General features: G+C 36.3%; 1 protein-coding gene across 1 annotated transcript in view; it reads right to left on the reverse strand.

Moving 5' to 3' along the window:
- Positions 1-1499: 1499 nt before the first annotated feature.
- Positions 1500-22259, reverse strand: part of PLEKHH2 (pleckstrin homology, MyTH4 and FERM domain containing H2) — a 54123-nt gene continuing 33363 nt past the window's right edge. The window contains exons 16-29 of the mRNA XM_026844350.1: positions 20139-20318; positions 19233-19341; positions 19017-19129; positions 16611-16790; positions 13742-13839; positions 13111-13288; positions 11166-11321; positions 9672-9769; positions 9138-9279; positions 8253-8398; positions 6536-6665; positions 5527-5613; positions 3693-3830; positions 1500-2634 (exon numbers count right to left, since the gene is read on the reverse strand). Of these exons, the coding sequence (XP_026700151.1) occupies positions 2452-2634; positions 3693-3830; positions 5527-5613; positions 6536-6665; positions 8253-8398; positions 9138-9279; positions 9672-9769; positions 11166-11321; positions 13111-13288; positions 13742-13839; positions 16611-16790; positions 19017-19129; positions 19233-19341; positions 20139-20318 (1938 nt within the window). The 3' untranslated portion in view covers positions 1500-2451. The remainder of the gene's footprint in view (positions 2635-3692; positions 3831-5526; positions 5614-6535; positions 6666-8252; positions 8399-9137; positions 9280-9671; positions 9770-11165; positions 11322-13110; positions 13289-13741; positions 13840-16610; positions 16791-19016; positions 19130-19232; positions 19342-20138; positions 20319-22259) is intronic.

Below are 22259 nucleotides of genomic sequence, written 5' to 3' on the forward strand. Positions count from 1 at the left end.
TCATTTCTGGCACTATGATGTAGGGATATACTGCAGCAGCAAGAGCTTAACACTAAAAAGAAAAGCAGTGTCTAGAGTTGTCTACCCAGAGGCGAGCAGGAAGGTCATACTCCACAGATTCTATACTGCTTTATAAAGCAGTTGTTTGTAAGGCTGTGTTAATAAAAACTGTTTAATAAACGTGATCTGCCACATTCATTTAAAACTGGACAATTAGGAAATAATTAGTAGTTGGAGTATTCTAGGTTGATAGTTATGTAATTTCATTATGATGTGGAGATTTTTGTATTTATAAATTAAAAATTCTAATAATCATATTTGAGAAGCTTTTGACTATGACCCAGGTATAACTGATGCAGTAGCATCTGTTTGAATTTGCAAACACCCTGCCCCCCTCAAAACTCTGAAAGTTAACTATTCTGCTGATTGCAGAGGGATGTTAATTCCTAACAGTTTCACCACTGTATCTGCAGCACTTCACATGGGGTGCTGCACAAAAAGATGCTGCAGTTGCTGCCAAGGTGTCTCGTAGCTTCCAATATGGTTTCCTTGACCAGGAGATCTGCTGCCCACTAGGAGGTAAACCTCCTGCTGCGGGCCCGGTCTCGTTGAAAGAGAAGGATCTAGTGTCACAGCCACCACCGAAGGGTGAAAGTTGCCAGGAAGCTCTTTCTGCATTGCAAATGTAAAAGCATCTAGATAATGCTTGCTATTTGCTTGTAATTTTCAAGAGACAGCATTGGCCCATAGTGCCATTCATAAAATGGTGCTCAAGTCCTGCAGACTGAAGTAGATGTGGCAGGACTTTGAGAGCTTTCAGAAGAAATGAATTTATCAAGTCAGCTTGACAGTTTGTCTTTCCACTTTTTATGTGCATGTGCATTTTACAAATTGTATCTCCCTTCCAATCTATTTTAGCTCTTCAGGAGGATGCTCCCTACCTTTCATAGAGGGCAAACAGCTGAAAATTCCTTTTCTTTCAATATGACTATGTGTATAACTGAAATGTTTAAATGTCATAAACCAAAGGAGATTTTCAACCTTCAAATACTAAAATTCATCATTGTGAAATTACTTCAGTTTTAAGTAATTAAAAAAACCAACCCGATGAGGTCTAGCAGTAAGGGGTTAATGATCCATGATCATTAGCATGAGCCGAAGTGGAAACTGTGAAATGTATATAAATCAGTGATTTATGTTTGAATACCCTCTCTATGGTTGGACCTAAATTATCTATTAGAGTATGCTGCTGATCCATTTCAGAGCCTGCAGAGGTGGTTTCTTCGCACGAAAATGAAAATGTGAGAATTGAAAGAAAAAATGGATGTAATTTCTCTGTATTTGACCCTACATAGCACTGAGGCTTGCAGCTGAAAAAGGCAACTGGAAGGTGCTCCTAGGTCCAATAGTGCAGATGCAGCATTAAGTCTTCAGTGTGCAAGAACATTATATTGGTATTGTAACACAATGTATAGATACAAAAGAAAAACAAGAAGTACAACTTTTACAAAATATTATTCTGAATCAAGTCCTATACAGTATACACATTATACATGGATTTTATGTCACATATGTCTCCAAGTTTACTCACAACAGTTTAATCAATGACCTGTGTTATTCTTGTGTTTTGAATTGTGAGTCATTCTTGCATCTGTATTATATTATTATTCTGGATTAAAGAAGAAATTAGTTACAGGATCTTGTTTAACAAAACTGTACTAAATACAGTGTCTGTCCAATTTATATTTTTCCAAAAGACTGGGGCAGAGAGGGAGTATTTAGAAGTTTACCAGACCAAGGCTGAAGATTTGCCAAGTAAAATAGCTGTATAACAAAGGCTAGAGTGTATCATGAGAATACTCTTTAAATTTATAATAGCTACATGATGTGCTTAGAGTTGGTTTTTTTTTTTTTTTTAAAGGAGAAACAATTACAGATACTAAGCAATTTGTTCTTTTTTAGTCCCGTGGTGCTTGTATTGCACATGAGGATGGGTGCTAAAAGTGGAAAATATTTTGTATTTGACTGGTTTTTTTTAAACAAAAATTCCATTTCAAAATTAAGGTTATGCAACCTGTATAATTTTGAAAAATAGATGAGAAGAGTTGAAGACAGTTTGGTCCCTGAGTAAATATCTGGAAAAACTAATAAAACCTATACAATTGTTCCCAAGGCCACCTTTCCCCATTGCTCTCAACAAGACACCTTTATTTCTGAACTACAGGCACAAGCCACCACCAGTAGAGCATAATCCTTAAATTGGCTCATCATCATTCCAGTTCAGGCCAGGCCGTTAATGGAAGGGCTCCTCCTGCTCTACACCACTGCAATGAATGAAAACCTTTCTTTTGTTTATGGACCTGCTTAGGCTCTATGTTTTGTATATCATAATGTTTTCAGTCGGTGTAGAAACCCTGTAACAAAGATGCATTATCATGACACAGAATCCTTTCATAATAACGTAGGACATTTAGTTGGTCTGTTGTTTGCAAGAAGTGGCTGACTCCCCATTTCCTTGAGTTTCTGTCCACTTTGAGGTGTCAGTAATGCTGGAGCAGAGAGGTGATGAGCAGCTCCTTTCAGCTGATGAAAGTTGTTAATATAGCTGGCAATCAGTAGAGTGATCTCAAGAATCTATAACAGGAACATAAAAAACTCTTTGAAAAATACAGTGATGTGTTTTGACTGCTGAAAAAATAGCTAACTTTTTAGTAAGTGACAATCACCATCAACTGGAAAAGTACTTTATCAAACAAATTAATGGTGGGGAGAGAGGAGATGCCTAATAGAGCTTTTTTTATTGCTCCTTGCAAATAGTGTAATGTTATTCCCATTAGTATGCTAGATACTTTGTCTTCCACAGTCTTAAGTGATTCAAACAGATGGCTTCTCTCACTTTGAAAGAGATTTTGAATTCCAAACGATGATGCTCTGAAAAAAACCTTCAGTTTTGCTAGAAAATATCTAGTGCTCAGAGAAATAAAGACACAGGATAGATAAAAGGAGTAAAGACTTATGGGAGATTTTTACTATATTTTCTCTTTGCAATCCACACAACCTTGCCTATAAGGGCGCAATCTGAGGGATGTTTGATCAGATGTATTTTGCTGTGCTTATTTGTATGAAGAATTGTGTTTTGACCCAAATTTATATGTGGAATTTTGTATTCTGTTTCATAGATTGTTCTGACTAACAACAAAAGGCTTTGAAATCTTTGCTTTTTAAAACACATAGTCAGTTTTACCAGTGAAGGAGAGGATCTGGATTTAATAAGCATGAACAGTTTCCTTACCAAAGGTAAAAATATCTAAGATTCTTAAGAAGTGACTGATCACAAATATATCTTCTTAAAAATTATCTGTGGTGCTGATCAAGCAAATTCACTAGTTTTTCGCAAGTTCACTAGGTAGTGCATGTAATTCCTGTCCTTAATAGCTTTTTCTGTCCTTCTGTGAAAAATTTAGAATCTTATAGACAGAGACAGGAAAAGAAAAGGAACACATCAGTATTGTCACTGTTAGCTCTTATATTACTAATTGTTTTGCTCTCTAAAACCATCTGGCAAAAGTTAATAACCTGAGAACGCTTGGAATAAAGAAGGTGTTTCATCTTTCACATCTGTTATGGATTACCCACTAGAAAAAGTAGAACAGTTGCAGATGGTGGGAAACTGTTTCAGGTAATATACCAACCTTTGGTTTTGTCATGGCAAAAAGGTGTTTTTCCGTTGATTTTTCCTTTGTCTGAGCATTGTTAACAACCAACATAAAATCATCTTGATAGCCTCCAAAAGTCATCAGACTCTTATATGTATATGTAACTGTTAATCGCTTAAAAAAGAAAACCCAAAAAAACAAAACACAAATCTATAAGCAGGACAATGCAGGATTATGACAATCATGTCTTTAAAAAAATATAATGACACATTTATTTTTCAAAATGTTGTTGTTAGCCTCTTATGAATCTTGAAATTATTTGTAAATTTTGGGATGTCTTCCTTCAGACCTTCACTATGAGGAATTTCCATTGCAGATGATAACTCTTGTAAGTTTGACCTCTGTTTCTATTCCAAATTAATTAGATCAAAGATATTATAAGCACGTTTCAACTCAAGCGTGTAATTCAATTTACACAAGTCTTGACTGACTCTGAGAGAAGTTAATCTTAGGAATTCCACTTGAAATCAAAGCAGTGTCTAAATAAATTAAATGGCAGAGTGTGAGACATCTAAAGGAATTTAACTCCAGGACTTCTTTTTGCGTGGTGATGTAGTTTGCATGCATACAACTGAAATTAAATTCTGTTCTCTTTTATTCACATCCCTGATGAAACATAAATGCTCTTCAAGGCTCCTCTGCTCTGCATGCCTCGGCTCTTGTTGTTCAGTGCTCAACACCACACTAGTGGCCTTTGAGTCTACGATTAGCATTTAATTTATCATTATGACATTAATTTGCCACAGATGTTCACATTTAAGATTCATTGTAAGACAGTATTTGTACAATAACTGACTTAATGTCCTTTGGCTACTAAACCTCTTTTTGCCCTTATTTCAAAATAGTGTTTTCTCTACCTCTTGCAACATCATTTCTGATACCCCTGACCCTTCCTACAGAAAATCAGAATATTCCCTGGAAACCGAGCATTTCCTGAATGGCAAGCAAGGCCTGCCAATATTGTAAACTGGCAGTGCTCTGCAGAAATGTATAGTGTTTGTAGAGCCTTCTGCAGTCTGATGCAAGCTCATTTTGCTTGTTCTCCGAACAGCAAAACAGACATGCTGATTGCTCTCCTCATGTTCTTTGTTTTAGTATTTCTTTATGCAAAGAAACATAATGAAAAGTCCCGTATCAGTACAATTATAAAGTTGAGATTTTAATTTTCTGATATTCAATATTAGCGCTTGCTAATAGCACCATGCCATTCTGTTTCTTTGCAGGCTATAAATTAAAGCAGGGATATTCGCAGACACTGCTTTTTTACACTGATTACCATGAGTCGTTTTCTGTGAAAACTTTTATCACAAATCAAAGAAAAATCAGAGCCCAAAATGACATAATTAAATAACACTGGGTTATATTACCTACTATTAAACAAAAATAATACAATGAAAATAACAATCTTTTAAAGTAACTGCTCTTTGCAGAGTGTATGTATTATGAATAATAATGGAAAATGAAGTCTCCAGGAAAAGAAAATTAATGTTATTGTAAGAACTGTAACTATGAATCTCCTGACATCTGAATTAAAACATTAACATTTCATTAAAAGATACAAAAACTGTATCTGATAAACAAAAATAAATTCTGTGCAAAGAATTCATTACTTATTTCTATTATTAGTGCTACTGTAATGATGATAACATTAAAGCATTTTGAAATGAATGAATTTTTGCTTTAAGAGAAAGACTAGATAACTTAGCATGGAAGGCTAATGCCATCTTTTATGCAGTATGGTGGTGAATCTCTCTATATACTTAGAATTAAAATCTACTTTGACCAAAATTAAAAATGAAATTTCACTTACCATAGAGCTGTAATCTAGGATGCTTATGCCGTCTTCATGTACAGCAAACCATATGAAGGACTTCTCAACTGAGGATGCTGCTAGAGGCTACAAAGACAAATGTTCTTTAATTACTACTTCAAAATGAGGCAATATGTAGGTAATCATTAAAACTCAGCTATTATAGAGCTCTCTCCATCCACAGTTCTTACTGAGATATACAATGGGAGGGCACTGATCTATAGGAGTTAAAGTACCTTCCAAAAGCTGTAGGTGGCCAGTGGCAGAACTATGAAACAATACTCTTGAAGCCTCCTCCTGTGCTTAGTCCAATAAAATGTATAATCTCCTTAATAAAATTTAAAAAAATGCAGATGTCTAAGTTTGTTGACTAGCACATATGTCTACATATGCAAAGAACAGAGTGCTGATAAGAAATTCTATATATAGAAAAATTGGGATTTTATATATATATGAAGTTTATATATTTTATATATATAAAGTATGTATTAGGATTATCTAATAAACATAAGAGGTGAGGTGGCAGTTCTGTTTAACACCGCTGTTATTTGCATCAAGAGAATTAAGGTACTAGTGGTTTAAGAGAAATTGAGAGAGGCCAGCACAGAAGGGAGTGCTCTAAATACTTTTAACAACGTTTAGTGTTTCTGCAAGGTTCAGCTTCCATAGCCAGTTAAGGATGCCTTTTCAATATTGTACTAGTTATCAGGTAAAAAAAGTCTGAAACAAAAAGTCTGTCTCAAACTATGATGTAAGAAAATAGGAAGATACAACCTAGATTAATAATGTAAAACAGGCAATAAGTACATTGGGAAATTGTTATTATTATGGTATACTTAGTACTATGGCTATTACATCTCAACAGTATATGGCTTAAACAAGCTAGTAATTTGACAAGAGATTCAATCAGCACATATATTACACACTCATTTTCAACAAAAAGGTATGAGTATTTGCAAATTATATATATATATATAAAAAATACTCCTCCACTCAAAAAGTTTCTTACTTTTGCTGCAAACAATTTAGCACCAAAGAAAGACCATTTTCTGGCTACGGTGAGATAAATGCGCACACAGTCTGCAGCACTGTGTCCCCGGAGAGCCATCCATCTTGTAGACAACCGCTGACAAAGCTGTCTGTTGAAATGAAATATGTAATTTAGTTATTGAAAGGAATTTAAATGCTTACCCATAGCTAATTTAATGAGCAAAAAAGAATCCATCTGTTAAAATGATAATTTAAGTTAATATAACAACTATCACTTATACAGTATTAAATAAATCCAAAATGTCATTTAATATTTTTATGCACATGAAAATTATGAACTATCTTCTAATTTCTGCAGCATTATGATTAAATATTGATGTAGCAGTTGCAGCATAAAGGGAAAAAGTCTAGGACAGCTTTTAATATGTCTCTACAGATAATCAATCTACCTTTATCAGTACTCAACAGCAATGCCAGTTGTCATTCTGAAAATCCATCCAGCTTAGCACATATCTTTACCCATGGCTAGTAGTAGATGTGAAAGATATGGCTTACACTACTCTTTTTTAAGTGTATCTGGGCGCTGCTACCAAAAAGGGTGCTTCTGATGCATGAGGAGTTCACACTGGCTTTTTTCTTTTGTGGCCCCATGGTGAGCTGGTTCAATAAAATGATCCTATGGAAAACTAATCCTCCAGAAAAACCCACCCCAGAATACCTTTCTAGCACATTGACCTGCAGGAATGATTCACCCAGCAGCCACACAATTATTAGATGCAGCCCAAGAAAAGGGAGGGGGAATGTGTAGTAAAGGGAGATCTTTCACTTCCAGCTTACTCTTACTGGAAGTTTATGAAGTCAAACTGCACCCTTAGCAAAAGAATACGAGCACCAGGGCAGGTATAGAGTGAATCTTTCCTATGTCAGATAGGCTTCCAGCTCTGGCAACTGGTAGTTTAGGGACTACTTGAACAGTTCAACAGATGTTTGACTTATTCTCTCTGAGTTACTCTAACCTAGGATCTCTTATACTTTGTTCTTTGAAGTTAATTGTGTAACTTTCTATTTGTTGTGTGTATACTTTTGAATGTCCCTACTATCTTCTGTGTATATATTACTTTGTCCATATGATAATAGCTTTAAGCTTTCTCAGCCCTGTAGTGAAGAATGAGGAAGACATTTCTATGAAGCTTACTGGACTTCAAAACTGCTGTATCATTGACTTTGAACAATTTATTACATTGGTCTGCTGTTCTTCATGTTAGTAGGTGTTGAGTGAAATCACTTGCAGGTTATTAATTTTAAATTAAGTGATACCTTACTAGCAAGTCCACTAAGTTAACATATTGCGAAGTTGACTGCCTGCCAGAGATTGCACATTTGAATAACAAACACTCAGATCATATCCTTATGTCCTTTACCTTCAGTAGTTCTTTAGTCTGTGCACAGACTTATTTGAGATTTGCTGAATAAGAAAAATAAGAATTTCAAAATCACCAGGTTTTGTAACACTATGTAGTAACTTGTACAGCTTTTTCTGGAGTATGTGCTTCATGATGATTCTCTGTTTAGATTAGAAATATACAGAGGAAATGGGTTCTTCAATTTAGTAAGAAAATTACTTTCTAACACAGGCAAATAAGATGTAACAGTAAGTTGTGCTTAGTGACAATTATAAAACTTCTTCATTTCATTCGTAGATTTTTAGAGAATATGAATCACAAAATACATCTCACCGTAATTGTTCCTCTGAACAACCGTGCCTGTATCTCTTAGGGTAGAATCTCTCCAAAACTTGTTTTAATGTTTGATTGGACTTGGACTGGGAAGTGACTTGCCCTGCTGGAGTTGAGAAAGGCCGTTCAAAATCTCCAATCTCTACCTAAGGGAAAGACCACAAAGAAGAAAATTTTTTGTTACTCCAGAGTAATTTTCTAGCTGGGTATTATGAGCTCTCTTTTTCTCTGACTTACCAAGTATAAAATGAAAATCAGTTTGTCCATTAATGTATAGTTTTCACTATCATGAGTCATGCAAGTAATTTTATTTTTCTTACTTCATATCTACCATGGAAAAAAGTTAAGTATGAATTGTACAAATATAACACTAGCTCTGCTCTGAAACTGCTAGATCTCCAGCTGACATAAACCAGTTTAGATTTACTCAGTAACACCATCAAATAACTTTTTCAATAACCTTCCACTGAGCCTTTAATTTTTAAAAAATAAAACAGATCTTATTAAGACTGTGTCTAGTAAAGGAATCTTAGGCTTTCATTAAACAGCTGTTACTTTGGTGTATTAACTTGCTGAAATTATGTAAGGAATAGTGAACGAAGAAATGGTACATGATTACATGATATTTAATCAAAGAGGGCCTGACTGTGTAAGAGGTGAAGCACATTTTATCCATACTGGTGCCAAGAGCAGCATATGCTGTAAAGCATTTCCACTGAAGCACAGAGTTAGCCTTACACAAAGATTCCAGTCCAGTCTGTTTCCTGCACTATCACATGTAAAAGGTGGAGGTCACGTGAGTGTCAAGCAACCTTGGACCAGTTTCTTTATTCAAGTTTTTCATCTGTAAAACTGTTGTGTGAGTCTTTAGTGCACAAGGATTACCTGAGCCAAAAGAGCTGTCAGTTCCATCGCTAGTTCTTTGTTTACGGGGAAAAGTCCATTGACTATTTGATCATTTGTCTGATATACTAGCAGCAGCTTCTCTCTGTCTGTCTCCCCATGGACTTGAACTGAAAAATAAAGCCTACAGAAAAGACAGAAAGTTATTAAATAAAGAAGATAGGGAAATACATTAGCCCTGAGGATTAGCAGTATCGTCTCTGACTGCAACATGTTTATGTCAGAGTCAAAACACATTAGCAGAGCAACACTTGTACTTGAACCAGTGGGCAAATATTGAATTTCAGTCTTCTGAGTTCAGTGTTGACTTTTTTTTTTTTTTTTTTTTTTTTTTTTTGGGGCAGCCCTGCTCACTTCTTAAGAACTAAAAAAATTTAAAAAAAAATATTCTCTAGTTACACTCATTTACTGTTTGTTGCAAGCTTTGAGTCAGCCAGTATTTTTCAGTTGAAGAAACTGCAGAAATTAAAAACAAATCTTGGGACAAGGCAGAGATGTTATACTTGCTAAACAAACCTATTTTTGTAAGTAAGGCGGACAGTCCTTGTGCCTTCACATTTCCCAGGGTGTTGTTCTTTGGAGGCTTGCTCCCATTTTGAAATAATGTCACAGATCTGGAAGAAAAGCAATATAAAACTGACATTGCCATGTATTCTTTGAAAACACCTTTGAATAGAAATTCAACTTATTTTACCATCTTTTACCTATTACATATCAGAAACATTCACAGCTTGAATTTTTAAACTTACTGAAAGATCACTTTACTTGCATTTCTTAGTTGAAGCATTTAATAATTAACATTTTTGTTGTTTGTTTACCCTGAAAGACACATACTACCTTTGGAAACAAGCCATAATATGCTTATACAGAAAGGCCAAGTCCTTGATTTAGTAGCAGCCAATGAATGTGTAATTATACAGAGTGAGTTGTTATAGAATTAATCAAATTCCTTTGATCTCTGCCTTTCTGCTGAATGCTGGAGTTTTTCAGGCCCTTTCTAGTAACGGCTATAAAGTTTGTATGAGGTTTGTTACAAAGAGCAGCAAAAGTAGTTCACAAGTGGTGTAGGTGGGCAGATGGGGAAGAGGCGAAATGGAGGTCCTGGGAGCCCTGCTGGGTTTCATCTCATTGTTGCTTCATAAAAGAGCCTTCCCAGAAACAGTAATGTGAACAGCTTCTGAAGTTACATTTACCAAGAAAATAAATACATTTTTTAAATACATTTTGCTTTCCATATGTAGTTATTCTGGTAGGGGGAGGGAGTGATCATGATGATCCCGCTTGTTTGTCACTAAGGCCTGGCTGTACTGCACCTTGTAACTCAAAGTGCAGCTGTGAACATTTGCCCAAGGCTGCAAAAGGCTACTTGGTAGAAGCACAAAAACCCCCATTATCTAATAGTTACTAAAGGCTTGAAAAATATCTAATATTTTACTAAAGCAAAGATTATATTGCATTTTGCTACTCTTTACTGCAAAGAATTTAGCAATAGAGGGAACTAAAATTCAAAATTCAGAACAATGATAACCCAAACATTGGAAATTTCCTGAAATGAACCCTACTTATTCTGTATTTAGATAAGGAGCCCTTTCTTTTTTTCTATCTGTCACAATCTCCACCCAGTATCAATGCCTTTTTGGACCTCAGATGGTCATCTATACCAGAAACGTTAACTGAAATCTCTAAATGCATGTTGGACTCCAATTGCTTTTGAGTTTTAAAGAACTGTGATTAGTAACAGCTTGCCTTTTCTTTTTTAACCCAGTTGTTACTTCTCTGAATAATACCAGACTCCTAGGCAAAGCTTTTAAATATAGTTCACTGAATGAAATTCAGCTATTAAAAAAGTAATGCTTTTAAAAAATCTTTCCTTTTACATTATGAAGAAAAAAATCTAAGGACAGTTTTCAGCCTGAAAAATATTTTGCTTTACATTGTCTGAAGAGAGCTCTGTAAAATGAAAATATTTTGTTGGTTTATATGCAGAGCTCATTAAAGGCTTTTGTTTACCTTGATGTTTCCTTGAAGACAGTGCTCTGTATCCTTGCCAGAGGGATCATCAGAAAACAGTGCAAATCCTGACTGAGCTGGTTTCCTCATCCCTGTATCCTGGTTCAGGGTGTTCAGAAATTCCTCCACTGTGGTAGAAGCATCAAAACCAACAACCTAAAAAAAGCAGCCAAAATGTATTTTGCTATCAAACTTACAGCCCTCTGCCCCACTTTAAATCTAAGATTCTGAAAGATAATACCTCTAGAATAATAGTGGGAATAGAAGACCCATTCCATCCTCTATGAATAACTTAAAGTCATTGGAAATTAAAAATTTCCAGAAAGGGTCTGGAAAAGATTAAAGATTTCCACATGGGAAGTCAAAAAATTATTAACCTCCCAGCAGATTGTACCTTACTGCATTTTGTTTATGAAATCAAAGTCACTGTCAAAATGCTTTCAAATATAGTATTTTTATTTTCTTTGTTTATACTGGTTTCTTTGCATTTACTACACCTGAATTTCTGATACAGAATTTATGTAACAGAAAGCAGTCTAGGATCTGAGCTTTTTATGACAAATACCACTTGAAAAATGACGAAAACTAATTTCTTACACTTCTTCATATGAAATTAAATCAATTAATAATTCTTCATCATGTGCAACTTCAAAGGGATATTAGATGGCAGATCTACACTGGCAGATCTGCAATACATTACAAATGTTGCTCTGTCGGTGCTACATAGATCAGTAGCATAAAGAGTCTTCTAAATTTTATTTTCCCAAATCTGAATTTTTTTCTGTTGTTATTAGTATTAAAGCATTTTAGCAAGAGATGGCAAATGGCTTTTATACAGATACTAATTACTGATGTTCAATTAAATCTGTTTTGAGGGTGTTTTCCTGTGTTTGACATGTTGAAGATATTTTACTCTTCTGTTAAAGAAATGTTTTGAAAATGGATTTCCATTTTGGGCTTCTCAGTGTTTGGCATTAAAAAAACTTAATTTGGTGAATCTAGCTTCAGAGATGAATACAAGAATTTTCAATACCACTATAATTGCATATTTGCTGATCCCACTGAAGTAATTTATGTATTTAATTACAATGTTCACAGCCTTTGGAAGTAAACATTTTTCAGCACTAAGTAACTAATTGAGTAGTTATTCCTCTTCTTCTTCAAACTTCATTTTTGAAACCTTTTAGGATGATTCTAAAGACATGTTTTTTTCTGTTTCACTGGGCGAGCAGTAAGCAATTAAGAAACTTAGAGGGAAAGAAAGCAGGGTTCTTCTGTGACCTGAAATGAAAAGTTTATTCTATATAGCTCTGATTTCATATAAAATCTTGCTTTCTGTCTAGGAATACTGTGAATTGTTCAAAAATTCTTTTCAGTCAGCTCTCACAGTTAGAAACACATACCAGGATGTGAAGCAGTATGCATGGAAGCCCATGGAAGGTTTTCTAAAGGCTTTTACTGCTGAAATCCCCAAAGAGTTAAGAATGAAGCAGTGTTTGTTCTGTAACAAATATGGTTATCCTTCATGAGTGATAATGGGAGTTACAGCTGTGCTTCCAGGCCTTCACTGAGATATTTAACTTGCAAGTTGTTTGATGAAAGGAAGTGGAATTTAATACCTTTCCCTTTTCTTCAGTCTAATTCATTCATCTGGTGGTCAGGTTAAATAAGAAACAGAGCTTTAGTGTTTCTCACTCTTAAGAGGTTTTAATTTTTTTTATTTATTTTAAAGATTTTTTCCCAAACCTTTTCTCTTTGTTGATCAAATCAAATCACAAGTACCTTGTGCCTGCCATGGCTAGCACTGGCACAGGATGAAACTTGAACCGTGTTTATCGTAACACAATTCTGCTTCTGATATACTCCTTCATGTATATGCTAACAGCAAGGGGTTGGGAGAGCTCAGATTACATGATCTACCTCATATATTTCCTGATCGTATTACCTGATATATGCCATTCATGAAATGAACTGGAATACTGAAGGGCAGCGAATGGTGGTAGGGGTTTCTCAGAAGAGTGGAAAGGATTTCCATTCTGGAAGGTCTGGCTTCTCTGTCTCCATTCTGCTGGGTACGCTCTACACATCGCTGACAATATATTGCATATTTCCCAAATTCAGTCCTGTGACAAAAAGAGAAACAAGGCAATTCTTGGAGACTGATTGAAAGGATAATAAACTGTGAGTAAATTGCTCTGGGGATGCCAGATGGGAGTAGCACTCAGATTTCCAACACATTTTTCCATGTGGAATTAGAGCATTAGTCCACGGGTACCAACAGGATTGCACCAAAGATGAACATGGCTCAGAGTGTTTTGTGTAACTGCTGTATTTTGGTTTTCATGATTTTGCAGCATACAGAGTTCCACTGCAGAGTAGTTTTCAAAACAAAGGATAACTTTGCCAGGTGATGCATAGAAGTAACATGTACTACATTTTAGTAGCACTGGAGCACAATTTTACTCAAATTTATTTTAAAATATATGTCAAAAGACCTGAAATATTAAATGAAGGATTTGAAACAAGGTACTTCAGAAAGTCTAGTCGACTAGCTGGGTAATAATATTCAGGCATACCGGGAATCTGCATTCTTCTTCAAATGAAGTTTAAGAAGCCAAAGGAACGGGTGCTGGGGAAGAAAGAGTCCAACGCAGAGAGCCAAGAGCTGCAAGCCCTGAACAAAAGGAAGACATTAACTGTTTTAAACGTCTTACAAAGTAAAACTTCCTGCTGTGGCTGCTGGCCAGCAGTGCAGCCTAGTGTGCAAAGTTTAGTAACATACAGCTGTAAATAGGAATAAAAAAACAAAACACAGGGAAAAAGCTGAGTAAATAAGCATGTCACCTCATCAGAAGGCCAAAATGCTCTCTTTCTATTTACTTGTGACAGTACATTTCTTTTGGGGCTGGAAATGGGAAAGCAGATCAGTTTGTATAAAAAGCACTTAATACACAGGAAAAAAATACTAAGGCCAAGCACTAGAAAGTGAGGAGAAGCCTGTACAATTTTAATTCAGCTATCCTGTTGCATATATTATGAAGCAACCCATAAGACATTTTCCTCCTACTGAGTAAATAGTAACTATTGAAAAAGCAATTATTCAATATTTTGGTATATTTTCATTGCTCAGCCTGTATCCATAGGCTTCACTTCATGCAGACTGCTCTCATACTCTGGATATACACTTACTAACATTGCAACTACTTTTCTCACAGTTGTATCAATGCGTCATACTGAAATTTAGAAAACAGTGTTTCTCTATCATTTGACAGCACAGGCACAGATATTCCCTTTCATCAAATATCTGTACTTTGATGTAGGATAGCTTTGGGTCTGTTTCAGGAAGACACTGCAGTAGAAGCAAGTGTAGGAGACTACAGCATGAACTTAGGACTTAAAAAAATTAGTGTGAGGCTGCAAACACTTTACTGAAAGTGTTACCTCTTAAAAATCCTGCCAGTGGATTATGATAGCAACAATTTATTTATCTATATCAATGGGAAGGCCTTGCCAGTGGTATGAAAAGTACCAAAGACAGATTATGATTAATTTAAATTCTATCAGCCATATGTAACTTCAGTGTGTGCTAATTGACATGAATGTGCTATATTTGTTATAAAAGCTTTGTGGTTGTTTTAGTGATGCACACATACTGTCCATATCCCAGCTATGGGCTGTTTCTACATAATAGGTGTGTCTGCTAGTCATGTTATACTTTCTGTGACAAAATGTGTCTGTTACAAAAGCCTTAATACGGTAATTTCCTTTTTTCTCATCCATCTCCTAGTTTTGCCGGTATTGCTCCATCATAAGCACTATTGCTCCAGTTCTGTTATTTCTATGCAAACTGTAAGTACTGGCTTTCTTTTCAATTTCAGTTCACTTATTTGTTATGTACTTGACTACCAGTGAATAGCTGGCAGTGGACAAAGTGAAGAATTTTAAGTATGTATTTATAATCATAGAATAGTTTGGGTTCAAGGGACCTTGAAGATCATGTAGTTCCAACCCCCCTGCCATGGGCAGGGACACCTTCCACTAGACCAGGTTGCTCAAAGCCCCGTCCAGCCTGGCCTTGAACACTTCCAGGGAGGGGGCAGCCACAACTGCTCTGGGCAACCTGTTTCAGCGCCTCACCACCCTCACATTAAATTTCTTACTTATACCTAACCTAAATCTATCCTCTTTCAGTTTAAAGCCATTACCCCTCATCCTATCCACTAAACCCCATCTTTCCTGTAGCCCCCTTTAGGTACTGAAAGGCTGTTATAAGGTCTCCCCGGAGCCTTTTCTTCTCCAGGCTGAACAACCTCAACTTTCTCAGCCTGTCCTCATAAGGAAGGTGCTCCAGTCCTCTGATCATCTTCAAGGTCCCCTTTGGACTTGCTCCAACAGGTCCACGTCCTTATGCTGAGGGCCCCAGAGCTGGACACAGTACTCCAGGTGAGGTCTCACGAGAGCAGAGTAGAGGGGAAGAATCCCTTCCCTCGACCTGCTGGCCACACTTCTCTTGATGCAGCCCAGGATACGGTTGGCTTTCTGGACTGTGAGCACATGTTGCAGGGTTATACTCAGTTTTCCATCCACTAATACCCCCAAGTCCTTCTCTGCAGGGCTGCTCTCAATCCACTCCTTTCCCAGCCTGTGTTTGTGCTTGGGATTGCCCCGACCCATGTACAGGACCTCTCACTTGGCCTTGTTGAGGTTCATGAGGTTTGCACAGTCCCACCTCTCCAGCCTGTCCAGGTCCCTCTGGATGGCACATCCCTCCCTCCAGCCTGTTGACTGCACCACACAGCTTGGTGTCGTTGGTGAACTTGCTGAGGGTGCGCTCAATCCTACTGCACATGTCTCCAACAGAGATGTGAAACAGCGCCAGCCCCAGTGCCAACCCCTGAGGAATCCCACTCATCACTGCTACCCACTTGGACATCAAGCTATTTGCCACAACTCTCTGAGTGCAACCATCCATAATCTAGCATGAAGGATGCATGCAGAACAGCATGACATACAATACAAGAGAATCTATGACATATATCAGAAACCCTGAGCATATCTGAGATTCCACAATGTGGCACTACAGCTTTTCTTTGCACTCATGCTATAGAGACATCTGCCATGTGGTTTACCCACCAAGCTTCCTGATGTAGCACCTCTCTGAGGAAGGATGTAGTAAAAGAGAATTAGGTTCCAACACTTAACTTGAAGATAGCCCACTGCATGTCCAGCCTTTAAAAACAGCACAGGCACAAATATACTCTATTGAGGATAGCATCAGCTTCATTTCAGAAAGACACAGCACTAATGAGATGTTAGTTCAGGTTTTTATCTGATTTTAAGAAGCAGATGCTACAGAAGAGCAGAGCCCCTTTACCATTCTAAACAGTCTGTGTAGTTCATTCACTGCTGTTGAAATATATACCATTAAAATAAATATTGGGTTACCTGTATTGGTCCTGCCTGGTTTTGTGGATGTCGACGTCTAGTCTGTTTAATAAGCTGACAACAGATCTCATTTTGAAGTTCAGGATGTGTGAGGCAGATCTGCAAAGCACTTTGGGCCAAAGATACATGGTAATCAATGGCAGGAGAGTCAACTGCAGCATTTATAAACAACTGGCAGGTCTAGATATAAAATAATAAGCAAGTGAGTTTACATACAAAAAGCTCCAACCGATCTTTCAGATGTTCCGTATAACAAAAGTGTGCTATAGTTGAAGTCACCATTAGTCAGTTTACCAGTAGACTAAGGAAACCCTGCTAGCCTGCAAAAAGGGGTGAAAATGAGCCAGAATCGATGAAAAGCTATACAGAGAGACTTAAGACAAAAACACCTCATAGAAAACATGTTTATCACTCTATCTAATGGAGTGAGCTCTAGCAGGAGTTGCGAGAGTTGTGGTGGTAGGCAAGTTTAAGGACATGCTGAACATAGCTTCCCCCTCTACAGGACTTTAAAATGCAAAGTGCACAGCTCTCAATGGCAGCCAGTGTAAAATGCTTGTGCAAGTAGTGAGCACAACACGGCAGAATATACACAGATAAGAAAACCATAACTCAGAGCCATTTGTTTTACATCTTGGCTTTCACTGGTATTTTTACTGTAAGTATGAGCTCTCCTATCCCCAGTACTGTCTTAGGAAAGCCAGGTGTTAAGCATTTGTTGTGCTGTATTAGGAGAAAGCTTATGTATCACTCATTGCATTTACTTTATGTACTAGTTGATGAGTTTTCAAGGTATATAAACAAAATACAAGAAATGGATGGAAGCCAAATCTACTTCTAGTCTATCTGAAGATATGTGGATGCTCAGGACTATTTTTTTTTATAAGCAACGGAATAACTGAAACATGACTTGATCTGTTGCTAAATCAATTCCCTGCCTGACCTTTAAACTCATTTATACAAAGTTTCAATAAAGGTCATACAAGTCATCTCTTATTTATTTATTTTAGGCAAGTGACTGTGATTTGAATTAGGTCTGAAGTATATTTCAGAAAGTGATTTTCAATAGATATAAATTTATTTTTAACAGAGAAGTACATTCCCTTTTAAATTTTCATGCTGTGTGATTGCAAAAAAATAAGATGGATGTACTTCTTTAAAGTGCTTCAAACATCTCAAAGAAACAAGCTGGAAAGTTTTCCTACAAGTGGCTGTGACTGAACATATGGTGCTTGTCTTGAATTCCTTTCTAGATCCAAACCATTACATCAAAATTCTCCAGATAGTTGATGCTTCAGGGAATTTGGTCTTTTGACTTGTATAAGTTCTGTGGAGAAAGTTCATTTATCCAAGCTCCATGCCTTCCAACTTGTAATTTATTTCACAATGTACTGAAAAAGGAACAGCAAGATTTTATTTTGTCTCTGAAATAAGAGTTTATAGCCTGGCTATTAGTTAACATTCAGGACTAGTTTTACCTGCATGAGGGCAGGAGAGAGGAGAAAGAAGGTTAATGACACTATAGCATACCCCCTCTCATAGATATCAGCCACCTATTTGGTCTTTAACTGGGAAAGATATACTGGCATACAAAAATTCTCAAGAAACTAGCTGTGGCACAGCAGTTATGAACCATTACGTGTCTGTTTATCGTAAAGCCTTTTCACTACTACATATGAGAGAGATACATCTGTGTATTTTTAAAGATGTATCAAAATCTTTAAAAGTTAATTCAAAAAACTGTTGTGACTTTCTAGAATTTTATTCTGTAATATTTTCTCTATTACTAGAATACCTAATCAGTCTTTTCAGAGTAGCTACTGCATATGAAGAAAAGATTTTTTAATTAAAAAGCAGTAGAATCTCTGCCTTCTATCTCAATTTGAAATAATCCATGACTTGCTTAGTTTTTCTTCCGATTTTTAAAATGTCTTCTAGCTGATTTAAATATATCTACAGCAAAACTTTTGCCTACCATTAGTTCTTGAAATCTAATTGAAAAAATAATATTTCTGATACAGTTCTCTGAATACAGAGATCCATCCATGCTGTTAGGTTTTCTGGGGCTTATGAATTTCATTATAAAATTATTATCATCCATTATGGCTGTGGATTTTCCTACTAACTTGCACTTTATCAATAACCTCAGTAGAAAGGCCAAACGTTGAAGCCTCAGCAGCTCCTTGATAAGTAAAAGTGATCTCTTTGTTGTGGAAGTGATAGTCTTTGGTGAGATAATATGGGGACATTTTGCTACTGTGCACTAGTTACCTCCACTAAAGTAAGAGTAAACCTCTCTTTTTCTTTTTTCTTATCTGTTGAACATCTCCAGTAAGCCAACTAATAGCCATTCTTTAGCTAAAATAGTAAGTCGGTTAATAAAAAAGGCATCTGCTACGGTTTTACCTTAAATAATTTAATTGCTTCAGTTTGCAAGGCTTCTGATGGCAATGTGGTAAGAGGGGAAGCAATTCCTTCTTTGCTGTGGCAAAGGGTAGGATGTCTCCAAATCTGAGAAGCTAAAAGGGTAAAATATATAGGTTTTGCAATTAATTCAGTTCATAAGTACATTCAGTAAATAAGTGTTATAAGAGTAGTATATTGAAACAAAACCAAACTTACTGGTATCGCCTTCCATACTTAATAATTTGCAAATAAGTTGTTCAAACTCAGATCCAACATTTACACTGGTACTTCCAGCTGCAACTGTCAGATGATAAAGCCACGTGTCCTAAAGTAGAAAAACGCAGCAGCTACTCATTCCATGTTGGAAGGAGATGCTTCAGCAGGATTTTGCTCTCAGCTTGAAACACTACCATGCACTCCTGCTGAAGCCCAGTTTGCCTTTGTTTGAATACACCTGCATTCATGGTCTCTATGTTATAAATATTAAGCAAGGAAGATTGGACAGGACTCTCTTCAGAAGTCTTTTACCCTCAGAAATCAGGACTAATTATCAGAGCATTCTCCCCTTCCTCTTCAGAAAGCTAACATAAGTGCTTTTTTATCACTGCCAGATTCTGATAATCTGAGGATAAGGCCAGAAAGCAAAATGAGGTCTACAAGACTACTTGAGAACAACAAAGCAATAATAATAAAAATGGTTTTAACCATACCTCTCATTTCTCCTTCACTTCAGTAGGTCAGTCTTCCCTACTGTTGAGTCTTATCAGTGAAAATGGGTAACAGTATCCCAAAACCTCTCCAGAAGGTTTGCTACAGGTCTGTCTACAAGTTAGTGTAATGTAAGCAAATTTCTCCAATTACAGCATATTTCATATTCTGCACTATCTCCTTATCTAGGCAAGCCTGCTTATTTTCGTTTATTTTAAAAAGAATTACCTACCTGTTCGCAGACAAACTCTGATTGATGTTAGTGAAGCAGAACCTTCTCCTTGCTTACTATATCGAACTACAAGCCAGATGACTTGTAGGTCATCGTCCTTCTCCTCTTTAAGAAATATTCATATCACAGCACCATATGCACAGACATGTTATTGTAGCTCAATTAAAAAGTCCTTTTATTACCTTCTCATGTTTGGATCCTATAAGAAGATAAGTGGGTCCTTGATCTTTGGGGTGGATTACAACAGTGTAATGTGTGGATAATAAACTGCGACCACTAGCCTCATAATCTTCATCAGAATCACATGATCTATCAACTTCTTCAACCTTCGCCTCAAAAAGCTTGATTTGACCAAGAGGAAACTAGAAGTAAATATCAGAAGTGGTGAGAGAACAAATATTTGCTTCAGTGCACACTGATTTTTATATTTCTTATTCTATAAATAGAAAGAAAAACATGAAGCACCATCAACACCCATTTGTATTTATTCATTTTCAGTCCTGCCAAGGAATGTCAGATAAGCCAGCTGTTGCAGACAGCAAAAGGAGAATGATATGTGCCAAAGTCTGAAAGTAAGATTTTATAAAATTCTTTTCCTGTCTGCCTCTGTATCTAGTTAATGAAATAAATGTCTGTCAGGGTGAGAGAAGTAATTCTTCAGAGTTTCCAGACCTGGTTCCATGCAAAAATTCCTTGGGTCAAGCCTATAACTTTAATTATAATCTTATTATTTCAGAGGACAGCGGTGTATTGCTGATGTATCTATTTTGTTCATGCTATAAATTGAAAAGGTCAATTTTTTGTGTGGCAGACTTTCCCAGTTGGTTTCATTCTCCAGTCTGATAGATCACAGTACTTGAGTCTTAAGTTGTACATGAAGTTCAGTCATCAGGAAATATTTTATATGAAAAGCCATTCAAAAGAAATTTTCACAGAAGTAATTATTTCATAATTGTTATCAACAGAAAGCCACAACGAACACAAATACTGCATCCAATCTTCACAACTGGGTGATAAAACTGACAGAGGATGACAGTCCTTGCTGACTATTTTATGCAAAGCTACCTCTCTTTCCACAGCACCACTGCTCTTTCTTCAGTTGTTTAGACATAAGGATGTTCAAGAGTGTTATTTAATGGTGCAGCGAAGAAGCCATGGCTACTGTTTCTGTGTTGTTTGTGATGTCCAGCAATGCTTAGTGATTCAGCAGAAAAGAGAGGGATGTTTGTTTCCCTTTGGTAAAAGGATAGTTGGGCACTACAGTAACTAGCGTCTTATTTGTGTCACATTCATGTGTAAGCCTGAAGTAAATTGTCTTGAAATATCAACACCAGTGAAAAGCAAATGAGGCTTCTCAATAATACTGTTGTTAAAAATTGAAAATACCATACTGGAGAGTAGCTGGCAAGTTTGACTCAGTCTAGGGTGGGCTTCTTGAGTAGTGATTTGATAAAGTGAGCTGTTAATAATAATTTTGAAGAAAACGTCACATAGCGGTGGCTCTTTATTGCAGTGCTCTCACTAGTAAGGATTAAAGACGTGGTGATTTGCATTTTCTGTGGTGCTTCTGAAGCATTCAACTTTTTGAACAAGATAAGATTTTGAGAATCAAGAGGTGCCATTTCACATACAAATACTCAAGACTGATTTATTCTCCAAGTTTAACTAAAACACGGTTGGCTGATTTTTTAATTAATCCCATTTTGAAAGGCCACTTAAATGGATTCCATTAATGTACTAACCACTGCAGATTGTGTAATTTGTTTCCGCAAAGACACCATCAGCTACAGCAAACATGTTTTTAATTAGCAAATTGTTGGACATTAGAAATGAACTAGCTCTGGGAAACCTTTCATACATATTCTGCTTACGAAAGCTAAATTCTATTCTATTCTGTTACAAGCTAGCAAATTAGTTTCAATTTTGCTTTAAAAGGACAGCAAAACTTGTTCCAAATGGGAGGGAAATAGTCACAAGAATACAGCAAAATTCTTAGATGCTACTAAAGGGCATGCTAAAACCCCCAAATCTTCGATGGTAAAAATGTGTAAATTCAGAAACTTTAAACACAGATTTCCTCGTAGGAGAAAATGCAAGTTAACTTTAATGTCTCTGTAAGATGAGCTAGATATTAATACTCTAGTCATTTGACCACCTAGTCCTTTATTACACTTTTTTTAAGAGTTATTAAAATAGAGTATTTTGAGGGATGGTTACTGCTATCTTATTCATACAGTTCTAGAAGTAAGGTTGAGTTGAATGTTTAAAAATTATTAAAAAGGAAAAGATAACAAAGAGAATAA

Source organism: Athene cunicularia (assembly GCF_003259725.1).
Source record: "Athene cunicularia isolate RWA chromosome 3 unlocalized genomic scaffold, athCun1 chr3_part1, whole genome shotgun sequence".
Taxonomy (NCBI): Eukaryota; Metazoa; Chordata; class Aves; order Strigiformes; family Strigidae; genus Athene; species Athene cunicularia.